Source organism: Saccostrea echinata, unplaced genomic scaffold (genome assembly GCF_033153115.1).
Source record: "Saccostrea echinata isolate AGI-Se365-2 ecotype Australia unplaced genomic scaffold, CSIRO_AGI_Sech_v1 ptg000017l, whole genome shotgun sequence".
Lineage (NCBI taxonomy): Eukaryota > Metazoa > Mollusca > Bivalvia > Ostreida > Ostreidae > Saccostrea > Saccostrea echinata.
The window spans coordinates 2,482,120-2,495,328 of NW_026889766.1; the positions used below are offsets into that span (position 1 = coordinate 2,482,120).

Genomic DNA, 13,209 nt, shown 5'->3' on the forward strand with positions numbered 1-13,209 from the left:
ACTAAAGATGCTTACATATTTCTTTGTCTGTGACTTTTTTCCTACTAGTTTGAACTTTCGTTATGGTCCCACCCTACCCCCGGGGGTCATGGTTTGAACAAATCTGAATCTACACTGTCTATTATGACCAATCATAGCTTTGCTGTTCTTGAGAAGATTTTTTTAAAAGAATTCCTATGTATTCATATACATAACTTTAATTGCCAATTGTAGTCCCACCCTAACCCCAGGGGGCCATCATTTTTTTTCAACAATGAATCTACACTAACTTAGGATACTTCCGAATAGTTAATAACCAATCATGGCTTTGCTGATTTTTTTTCTATATATTCCTATGTTAAACTTTTATCGTCCATTGTGGCCCCACCCTACCCTAGGGGGGTGGGTTATGATTTGAACATACTTAAATCTACACCACCTGAGGATGCTTTCATATAAATATGACCACTCATGGCTTTGCTGTTCTTGTGAAGAAGATTTCTAAAAAAATTTCCTATACCCCTATGCAAAACTTTCATCGTCCATTGTGGCCCACCCTATACCAGGGGATCAAGATTTGAACAAACTTGAATCTACACCACCTGAGGATGCTTCCATATGAATATGACCAATCATGGCTTTGCTGTTCTTGAGAAGATTTTTAAAGATTTTTCCTATAAATTCTTATGTTAAACTTTTATCGTCCATTGTGGCCCTGCCCTAAACCCGGAGGTCATGATTTTGAAAAAAAATAGAATTTACACTACCTGAGGATGAATCCACACGAGTTTCATCTTTCCTGGCCCAGTGGTTCTTAAGAAGAAGATTTTTAAAAGATGCCATTAATGTTCACTTGTAATTATCTCCCCTTGGAAGAGGGCGTGGATCTTCATTTGAACAAACTTGAATTCCCTTTACCAAAGGATACTTTGTGCCAAGTTTGGTTGAAATTGGCCCAGTAGTTCTGGAGAAGAAGATGAAATTGTGAAAATTTTACGACAACAACGACGACAGACAATTTTCGATCAGAAAAGCTCACTTGAGCCTTCGGCTCAGGTGAGCTAAAAATTCAAACATTGTTTCATTTCTTACCATGTCAATCAGTCTCCCAGCAAAAAATATTATGCTTCTTGTCAGTTTGTCTCTATATATAATCAATACCCATCTATTTTCGCATAGTATTCTAAGAGTTTATAAGGCGTAAGCATACTATGCCGTAATAGTGCACGGCTTCTTTTTCTAAAGAAAATCCGACATCACCCACGCCAGGGATCGAACTCACGATCACGAGATTGTCAGTCCGACGTGCTGCTACCGACATGACGCCATTATCAAACACTTATTTTTATGTATATAAACCTAGTTTTAAATATTTGACACTTAAAAGAAAACAAAACATTTTTTTTTAAAAATAGTTTCTTAAAATTTTTTATCCCTTTATCAAATTAAGGTTCTTTGAGATTTTCTGTACATTATACCTAACTGCATGAAACACTCAAAATTATGACGTAATTGTTTCACATCGTGACGTTATAATAGGGGTATCCCAGCATGTTAGTAAGAGGTAATGAAACGTTGAAAGTCGAAAAAAAATATTTTTGCTTTTATACAACAGTCAGCATAATAATAACAATAGTGTTGTGGTTTGCATGCACCTCCGGCTTGTGCACCATGTAACAAACCCTGACTACTTTTTAGGCATAGTGCATGCAAAGCACTTTACTATTACATAAATCAAACGCTTGAATTAATACTTTTCAAAACTTATTTCCCTTGGTCGCCATCTTTGAGGAAGAACCAGTAGAACCCTCACAGTAGGCTTTGTAGTTTTCAGGTTTGTATTTTTGTCATTTGACTAGAAAAAATGTTTGCTTCTATACTGATTGCCACAGGATAAGGCTACCCATACATTGAAGGAAAAGAATTTAAACACAATTGATGCATCGGAGCACGCCCATATATTTGGTAGGAAAAAGTCGTTTTTTTCCCTTTTGACCTTTTGGTTGACCCCGCAAAAGGACACAACTTTTGCAAAGTATGGATTAGATTATTCACCAAAGTAATGTGGAACAACCTATTAATGTCCCCAATTCAACATTCCAAAATTATACATGTTGATACAAATTAATAAGGAGAATATTAGTGGTCTCGATATGATATCTACACTTTTAACCTAAAGTGACATTGAACATTGCCGGAATGACCTTGGATCAAGGCAACAACATACCTAAAGGCCATGTGTAATATTTTTGTGAAAAATGAACGTTCAATATTTTTTCAATTAAAGAGCAGTGAACAAGAAATGAGCTTGACACTTTTCCTGGAAACGGCCTTGACCTTGCCAAAATGTATACATTTTTTAAATAGATCATGAACCTGATCAAATAACCTTTCGTCAAAATCATGACATACTTTAAGGTCATAATCAATTTTTCTATGAAGTATGGACATCCAATACTTTCCATTAGAAAATTACAGTAGACCTGGCACAAATTTAACATTTTTTTCTGCCAGTGATTTTCACTTGCTAGAATTATCATGGGTCAAGACCATGCCACACTCTTTGTTCACATGCAATCTATACCAAAAATGAACTTCGAAATGGCTCTCCATTACATAGTTATGTGGCCTGGACACATATCTTAAAGCTTTTGTTGAAGTGACCTTGATCTTACTGGAATGACCCTGGGTTAAGGTTTGAACATACCAATGGGGCATAAATCTTTTTGTGAAGCATAAGCTAACAATATTTCGAAATGTGGTCAGGACACGAATTATACATTTTTATGTAAAGGACCTTCAACTTGATCATCTGACATGGAATGAAGAACATGATACACCTCTTAAACAATCCCTGTATGAAGTATGAATATCCGATGTGCCTCCGTAAGAAAGTTATAGACCAGACAAATTTTACACTATTTACTGCCAACGACCTTGAACTAGCTGAAATGACCTTGGGTGAAACGTTAAAGTCAAAATTCAAGCTCAGATTATAAACAATCGTTTTATCAAGAATGAACTTTCAATCTTTCTCCGTTACGAAATTATGTCCCCATCATGATTGCACAGACAAATGAACACAGAAACAGACAGACAAAATGATTCCTTTATACTCTAGTCTTTGTTTGCTGGTTATAACTATGGCACAAATGTTGTGTTATCATGGCAGCCGATATTTTCATTGTTAGAATAATATTGCTAAAACTTCTTTTCATAAGGTAAACTATTTTTATTGTTTCGTTATCACTGGCGATAAAGTTAAGTCATGTAACTCCCATAATAAGAAAACACTGAGCGTTTTTCTGCATATAAAATGTATGCCGAGTGTAACCATGGTTACCACCTATATAGAGATCTATTCCAAGTACTTTCTTTACATAATAAGTGGCAACAAGGTTTATTGTTTTTTTTTTTTTTATATGTAAATGGCCAATTTGGTTTTTTGAGTGCTTGTGAAGGGTCAATAAAGATTCAAAATAGCCGAAAATCTAAATTTTGTTGAAATCAACCTGTCTGTTACCATGACAACCAAGGCACATAGCAACCAGACTTTGCTTGATTTACAATTCTGTTGTCAAACTATTATAATTGTAACTATTATAACGAGCAAAGTTTCATGATAATCAGTGACCTTGCGTTCCAAAAACAGTTCAAGTTGTTACAGAAAATTGTTTGTAACTCTCCATAACATATTTTGGTTCTTATGTGCTCAAATGTTGTTACCATGGGTTAAAAGTATAAAAATGGGCTAAATTATAAAAATGTACTTTGCTAAGACATCTATTACAAAATCAAATTTGATTAATCGCAATATGCTACCAAACTGTGGATTAATATTTTATAATTGTTCATAAATATTTGCCGAAAGTGACTTTATTTGCTTTGTTGCTATGGAGAATTTGTGGTTGCCATGGAGATAAGTATCTTTACAATATTTCTTGGTTTGCAAAGGTGTCTCAGATATATTTCCTTACTTTTAACTGTGTTTTTATACTCTCAGATAACAAATTATTAGATTAATAATGTTCACATTGTACGATTTTTCATTTTTATTTATCAAAACATCCATTTTTGTTGCTAGGCAACGGATTGGAATTTTCAAAAGACACACCTTTTTGAATTTAAAGTCCAAAAGAGACATTCCTCTGCTATTATGCCAAATACTTGCAACTCCTGTATTACGCCAGAAGTTTGAGTAATAAGGCTTTGAAAAGTACCAAAATCAACAAAAATGCTGAATCAGCAAAAAAACACAAAACATGAATATCTACCCATGTCTAGTACAGATATATCTCAAAATCTTATTTCTATGTAATGCATTGTGAAAACACTTTAAATGTTTATCTTTACGATAAGACTAAATGACAAGAAATTATTAAATATTCACAATAAATTTCAAGCCCTAAAGATTCGTGATTTTTTTGTCCATACACATGGAAAATTGACTGGTTGCCAAGGAAATTTCTTTTGTCATGTTTCCATAGAAACCATGACCCAAAACTTTTTTTCACTTTGCATACATTGATTGTAGCACAAGAGAAATCTATATGTTGAAAATCATCAAATTCTGAGAACCCTCATGATTCACCTTTTGCCTGATTCTTACAGAGACCTGTACTTAATACAGACATTGGTATCGTTTATGGAAAAAGGGAGGGCAGCCAGAAAAAAAAAATGACAACGTGTATGTACCTGAAAAAAAAATCTTTCACAAGGGAAAAAAAGGGGGGGTGCCCAAACTGAAAAAAAAAAATCATATTTCGTGGAGGGGAGGGGGGGGGTTAAAACTTTTTCGACAAACACATTTTATTAATACATTCCCACAAAGAAGAAGGTATAGTTTGGGCTTTATTGTGCCCTTAAAATTTAATATTTTCAAAAAATTATGAAATTGGCTAATATATGAATGTGATGAATTATGAATGAAACTGGCATAAAGGAGGAACATTCTGGAAATATGACGTCATTAATTTGATACATGTATTTCTAACGTTTTAAAAGGAAAAGCCATAAAATGGTTCATTTAGGGGGTATTTTCCTTAAGGGAACAATGTCCACAGCCCACTTCATTTTTCAGATATGTTGTTTAAAATCCTTTAAAAAATCACATTTCCCAAGATCTTTGTGGGCGATGCATGTCTCTATATTATCTGAAAGAAAATTCCACTAAAAATTGATGTCTTCTGCAACTTTTTAAGAAAATACGGGAAAATGCACAAGTTCATGACGTTACAATTAGCATTTAGGAGGTCATATGAGAAATAGGATTTGTAAATTCATACTGCATGGAATATCTATGATTCAGAAAGAATGAATTTTAATTTCTTACATTACTTCCATATTTTAGAAAAATATAGGGCCAAATTTGTATTGAAACTGTACCTTTTTCTTTACACCTCTGCAACAGAAAGTGAGGGGTGTCCAAGCGGCCTTTTGTTTAACATTTTCAACAGTTAAAGCTTACTGTATGTGTACTTTAAAAAGCGGGCTTCATATTTTAGCGGCTTTGGCGCAGACAACGATATGCACTAATTCATGATTTCTGTTAATAAATGAATACAATGGCGAGCTTTGTCAATTCCTGCTCCTGTGCCTATCAAGTCTGCCCTTATTAAATGTTCAAAATCGCGAGCCCGATTCAAGTGTACCCTATATTCAACATGATACATGTGTGAGATTCTATGTCATTTTTAATATGTTGGGGGGAAAATGGAGGGGGCGGCCCTCCTGTTGCGACGTGCCTGTATTATTTAACCTGTATATATATATATATATATATATATATATATATATATATATATATATATATATATATATATATATATATATATATATATATATATATATATATATATATATATATATATATATATATTATTCATTTTATTTATCTATTTTTATGGGTACAAGTCTGTGGAAAATATTGTAACTACTGAGCAATATTCGTAAAAATTAGTAAACAATTGTTCTGTAAGAAGATGGGTAAACCTAAGCGTTCTTTTTGACATTATTTCACGTCCGCTTACTCTGAAAGCGGTCAAGAAGATTGAAAGTGTTAGCTTAAATTTGCTCTATTGATTCCCTAAGATTTTCCTTAATTTTAGCCTTCTTAGTGACTTGGCCATCGAACCGATGGAATATCAGGTGAAAAATAAGACCTTCTGCATCTTACCCTTCTGCTGCCAAGATTCAAGTTTAAGCGCTATACATGATGTATATAATATAAGTACATGTACATGCTACGGGGAAAATTAGCACAGAAGAGTGAAAATTGTCATCAATTTACATTTCTTGGAATTCATATACATGTAGCCTACTTTTAAACGTGTAGCTTATCCAAAGAAATGTATTCTATTCTAATAGAGGTAAATAAATTTACTATCAACGTTATCTCCTAAAATTAAGTATCAAACTCAAAAGGAGTCCCAATCTGCATATTAATTTTTTAGGCTGTTCCAAAAAACTAAAGTTTTCCTCCATCAATTCAAACCTATTGTATCTATGCATTAAATGCAAGTACAGTGGCGCCTCGTTTATCCGGACGCCTCTGTCCCCAACGAAATCGTCCGGATAAATGAATCGTCCGGATAATTGAATCATATCTCAAAAAACAGTCTCTAAGCATGTGTATATGCACATTCTTGTTTCAAATGTGACAGCAAAGAAAAAAAAAACTTTAAAATTATATTTTGGTTAATTGTTTTAAAAGCAGTAATTGATTAATGAAAAAATATATTAAAATGTAATTTACACAATAAAAAAAATGGATGGGCAATTTTATGCCGAGACTTCCTTTTTTAATTCGCCTTCTCTTTGGCATGTGACTTCATGGGTTGAGCAAATTTTGATCTACTGTTGTTTTATTTCGCCATATATTATAATTATTGAAGCTAATATGATATGACAGAACTGTTCAGCATCATCATTGAAAATGTTCAAATATAAACTAACCCCGTATATTCCCCGTATATAATTACACAGGGTTACTATAAAGTTAACTGAACATTGCAAGCTAACTCAAACAAAGTATTAAAAACATTCGTAAACACGAGACGCTAAGTTTGAATTTCGATCATTAAAAAATACCTTGGAAAATATAATCAACTTTTGCACGTAACGCCAGTTTTATATGTAATGGACGTTTGTAAACGGTAGTACATTAAATAGAGAGATTTCCTCAGTTATGTACCTTTCTATGCTGTCTTGTGGGGAAAAAGCATTTCAAATACATTTACGTTTTTTAGAAATGGAACATCGTATTTTAAAATAACGCAATCGACATGATAAAGAGCATTACGAAATCGCTCGTTATTTATTGTTCATTTTATTTACAACTCTCCAAAATTTTCCTGAATTTACCGATGTATATACGGTAAGCAATATGATTTTGAACGGATTATTATTTAATTAATGCACACTGTCAGCTAAATTCTTTGAGCTTCATAATAAAGATAAACGTGTGATTGAAATGGGGTAAACACACGCTAATTATAGACGCCATTGTTTGTAGGTCACAGGTGACCGCCTTCAAACTGACTGCATGGCCAATGTTTTTACAACAATTAACACGAATGCAAGATAAGTGTGAAAATGTCGTTTCTTGAAAAATTACCGTCCGGATAAACGAGTCATTTTTCAATGAACTATTACGTTTTGTAGTAGAAATTGACCGTCCGGATACGGAACGCGAATTTCCGGATTAATGAGACAAAATAACGTGGAAAAAATCGGTTCCCAAAAAATATCGTCCGGATGGTGAAGCGTCCGGATAAATGGCGTCCGGATAAACGCGGCGCCACTGTACATGTGTATTTATGTGAACGTTTTCACTATGATTGATTCATTCATGCCTTGGCTGTTAATCCGCGCGCTGACCATCGTTTAATTGTACGCAATAGTCTAGCTGACTACATGTGTATTTTGAACACCCACTACCACCCAAGCGATCTTACCTCTCCTACCCTTAAAGAATCGTGTAGTTTTTCTTTTAGAAGGCCCATTTTGTTTGATAATAATAAGACAGATTGCTTATTCTCTAAGCAGTTTTGTTTACATATCTATATTTAGATATCGCGTCATTATCGGATCACATTTGCCGGACCACCAGCTTACACTGGAACTTCACTTCCGGGTTTCAAACTTAACGTGTCATCTTCAGAGGGAGATGACAAATAGCACTTCCGGGTTTGAAACAATCCCTTGCATAACTTTCAGATGTAAATATTATCGAAACTTCTATTTGTAAAAGTTCTTGGGTATTCAAATGAATGCTTTTGAGTAAAATGCTCATTAAAACGAAAAAAGATTCGTTTTGCCTCAATGAAATGACATGTTTACTACATGTAGTTACTGCAATAACAAATGATATTCCCCGCCCCACCAATCCTTCTCCTAGGAGACGTTAGGTCTAGCAGTGAAGCTGTTGGAACAAGATTTATTTGTTTATGAAGGGACGTCTTGTCATCTCAACTAGGCTTTTTTACACTAGGCTTCATAACTTAACATGGAACAAGTAGTCTAGCACTGCTGCCGTATAGAGAATGATTTCAGACTTGAGTCCTTACAACACTGTACAACTTCCAAAAGTTTTAAGTAAATGAATCTTCCACAGATTGTCACAAAACTTATAAAAGACGCAACAGATATCATTCTAGAATTTCATATTTAGTAGCTACAAATTTTTAATATATTTTTTTAATAAATTTCTTTTGGCATGTCAATGTAAACAGTGCTACATCATTAATTTATGCATCGTCGTTTTGGGTAGAAATCAATCATGTAGATTCACAGGGGTTATTTAATTATCATCAATCTCATTGTTAAAAGTTGTTTGATTGTTTTTTGTTTTTGATTTTTGTTTTTTGTTTTTTTTTTTTTTTTTTTTTTTTTTTTTGTTTGTTTGTTTGTTTCTTTTTTTTTTCTTTTTTTTTGGGGGGGGGGGGGTGTTTGTATTTTATTGCAACTCACTGTACATTACTTACCATCGAGACGGAAATATATTTCAATGTAGGCTATGTTGAAGCGATTCTGCAACCAAACCTTCCACCATACAGGGTTTTTGGAAGGTCCAGCTATTGCACATGAGTTTTGACTGAGGTCTTGGTTTATATTTCCATCAACAGCTTTAGCTGCCCCCCATTCCGGTCGAAATGGGTTTAAATTCATTTTTGCCGTTTTCGACAGTCCTTGATCATGGACTAGATTCACTTAAGAAAGAGTTAAGGAATAGGATAAGATTTAATTTTGAGTAAAATTCATTTCTAACACAGACGAGATCCATGTAGCAAAAAGCATATATGATATTCTTTATTCTCACCATTATGTACACATACTCAATAGAAGTGAAAATTTATTACAAATATGAAGATATGCGTATTTCAATGAAAACGAATTTCTTTCATATTTAACTTTGTTTATAATTACCGTTGAGACAGATACATGTAAGAAGGAAAGAAACAGTCTCATATAGACAGACAGAAAGACAGACAGACAGGCAGACAGACAAATAGTTTTACCAAAACATCTGACAGATGTCAAACACAGTAACACTAGATATTCCGTCCGCATCCTATATCAGGTTTGGAATATACAAACAATATATTTTATCTTCCGGGTTGTATTTATATTTTAGAGTGCAATATTTTACCTGTGCTAGATAAGGTGTACGTGAGATTTTACAAAATCAATAAAACATTGTTTGATTAAGCTCTTGAGGAATGTTATTTATAGTTAGGTTTTTGAAAAAACAAATATATCTTACAAGTCTTTTTATTTTCAATTTAGCCCAGTTAATATTTGTATGTTTGAAAGCAAATAAATCCTGTCTAACAACTATCATAGTTACATGTGTTCACAAAATATGCATTGCTTGAGTTTAAAAATGTCATTGTGTAGTACTTTAAATGTTATATTTTTGACAAAATTCAATGATGTTTTCCATACTAATCAAAACTTCTAACCCCCCAGCCTAATAGACACATACATGCACCAGTATACATGTCTGCGAAGTAAGGAGCATTAACATATAAAAATTGTTTTAAAACTACTCGTATGGAATTTTCGTATTATTTTTATTATCTCTTTTATTATTAACACCATAAATTTATTTGTTGAATCACTGTTGAAATATATGTTCAACGTCTCTAAATCTATACCGTCACTGTAGCTCAGACGGTAGAGCCCTCGTTCCGTGATCGGAAGGTCATGAGTTCGAACTCCGGCCACAACTGTTCGTTTGCCAGGTACTCGGCGTTTTGTAGTGAAAATTGTCGGTCCTTCGGAGGAGACCTTAAAAACTGAGGTCCCATGTCAGTGCAGACGTTAGCATGATAAAGATCTCTCACTGCTCAATGGACCTGATTGCCGAGGTCTAAATTTGAAGCCCTTCACCAATATTTGGTATTTTGATATATCTCTATATGAGTGAAAAATTCTCGAATGGGACGTAAAGCAACATACTATTAATCGATCCATCTACATTTAGATTTCTCTAATGCCAAATCATCATGTAACGATGTTGATGAGCAGTAGTAAATGAACGTCTTGACACTTGACGATTCAAGTCAGCATTATTTCCGGTCACTCAAAACTTCCGACGCTTCAAATTGACATCTTAACGTTAACCAAGAAATTGTGTAAGAACCTAGTGTGTGTGTGTGTGTGTGAGGGTGTGTGTGTGAGGCGGGGTGGATTTTATTTCCTGTCTACGCTTTATGCATTATTCATTAGCATTCTTTACTTATTTTTTTTTTTATTTTTCTTTTCCGCCTATATTTGATTTCTTTCCCTAACTTTGCATAATTTTGTATTTCAATGCATAGCTGATTCTACTCAATGGCAGTATCATTTAATGAGGATAAAAAAATTAAATGAACTCGTTCATAATAACCCATATTCATGCAACGTCTAGGAATATGGGATTGTATCTCAGTGATGCATGTACATGGCAATTTTTATATTACGTATGTGCCTTGCAGAATAATCTGGGTTGCGCATACCAGATTTCTGTATAAGATACGCTACAATGACTATATATACACGTACCAAGGTCCAAAAGGTGATTTCTTTCTTTTCAATGTAGCAGACGAACACATTGGAAAGATGTGTTAGAAAATTTTGTATTTCGTGTTGTTATTTTAAAAAAAAATTGTGTTTTATCCTGGCAGCGTCTCCTCATTTAGAGCACACTTGGCCAATTATAGTTAAATATTTACTTCGATTGCGCATATCTTCATTGGATTAAATATTTATAATTTTCAAATGACGCCGTACACCATATTTGCATTGATTGGTTCGTGATGTTTAACTGGATACATAAGGCGTTCTCATAAAAATATTGTTATATTGTTAACTTTCTTCGATATTTAAACAACTTGTCAAAGAGACATATTTTTTGAAACAAACTTTTGAATTAAAATTTGTGCCACGTGCATGCAAACATTGGGCACAATGCAAAAGGTGAACCCAAGACCAAGAAGGGTGGTCACGGATAAATGCTTTCGAAAATTTAAAAAAAAAATGATAATAAATGATTTTAATTACAAAGGCTCGTGTTACAGTACAAATTGCCCATATCCTCACAGGTGCATGAAATGTAATAACGAGCATCCATCTATCACTTTAGCACTGCATGAGAATGCATATCAGGTATTTCAGTTTCCTAATAGACACTTTGGTCCCTGGAAAGAACACCAATTAGAATTCAGGTAGTTTCAAAGTATCTTCAAGACTACCCAGACGAGGAATCAGCTAGAGTTTTGGACAGTGGTTTCAAACAGGTGTAACGTTACCTGATGTTGGGTGTTACAAAAATTTTGTGGGTTCTCATTCCTCAGATTTACCTTAATTAATAAAAGGTCCTAAATATAGGGAATCCCGATCCTTCAACTGGCGTCGGAATTTCATAAATATAATGGATTCTGTAGATGATTACGCCAGGTGATGGGCCAGACATGAAAAAGACCTTGACACTTTGTCAGAATGGAATAAATGTATCAGATGTATGTTTAAATCGCACATAAAAAGATTGAGGGTCAATATGAGAACCATCTATCCTTCTGTATTCAATAATACAGATGTGAAAGAAGAATTAGATGATTACATGATCAGTACGTACTGGTCCCTGTTGACAAAGCAGGTAACAACATTGTCTTTGTTTGTAAGGCTCATTATATTAAATGTATTTAAGAGGAACTTGCAGTTTATTCTACAGGTGGTAATCCAACCTATACTCATAGTTCCCTTTCTAAGGAAGAAATTCTTCAAAATCATATGACAGTTTTGAATATTTTTAATATTCCAAACAACCAAAATGAATTTGAATTACCATATCTATGTTGGATTCCAAAACTTCTTACAAACAAAGATACATAGCGGGTTCCAGTAAATGTTCAACCAAGTCTCTTTCTTTACTCCTCACTAAGATATTAACAGTAGTAAAGGAGAAACTTTAAAAGTACTGTGCAACAATATATTCGAGAAGTGGTGTAAATCAGATGTGGATACTAAACAATTCCAAGAAACTTTTGGAAAATTTGAAATCACAAGATTTTACCAAAATCAGCAGCTTAAAAACTTACGACTTTTCAACTTTATACACAACCATGATAAATTAAAGTGCAGGCTTTTTTGATATCATTGACAGTTGCTTTTTCAATAATAATGGAACTCGTAAATTTACTCACCTTGTCATTGGTCATTTGCAAAATTATTTTGTTAAAAAACACTCTGATCGTACACACAAGTACTCTGAAGTTGACATTAAAAAGATGCTTGAGTTTCTGATTGACAATATCTATGTTGTTTTTGGAAAGCAGTTCTTCCAACAATATATTGGAATTACCATGCGTACCAATTGCACCCCGTTATTAACAGACCTATTTTTGTATTCATATGAAGCAGAATCTGTCCAAAATCTTATACGTGAAAAGAAGAAAACATTTGCTGCGGCCTTCAACTCGACATTTAGATATATCGACGACGTATTGTCAATTAACAATGGTTATTTCCATTCTTATGTCGATACGATATATCCCACTGAGCTAAAGATAAAAGATACCACAGAGTCTGACACATCTGTTTCATATCTGGATATTCCCAGATAGCAAGACTACATCGGGCCAACGTTGGCTGATGGTTGGTAGGTTGGTATAGTGTTGGCGTTGGGCGGTAAATGTTGGCCCAACATTGGCCCAACGGATGATATGTTGGCATGAAAGCTGGTCCGTC

At 33.9% G+C, this 13,209-nt stretch overlaps 2 protein-coding genes across 2 annotated transcripts in view; both read right to left on the minus strand.

The window, feature by feature from the left end:
* Window positions 1-9,147, minus strand: part of LOC133189224 (receptor-type tyrosine-protein phosphatase epsilon-like) — a 68,843-nt gene extending 59,696 nt beyond the window's left edge. Inside the window, exon 1 of the mRNA XM_061324625.1 lies at window positions 8,964-9,147. Coding sequence (XP_061180609.1) covers window positions 8,964-9,147 — 184 coding nt within the window. The remainder of the gene's footprint in view (window positions 1-8,963) is intronic.
* LOC133189221 (protein draper-like) overlaps window positions 1-13,209 on the minus strand; it is a 133,483-nt gene that overhangs the window by 93,124 nt on the left and 27,150 nt on the right. The gene's annotated exons all lie outside the window — the stretch shown is intronic.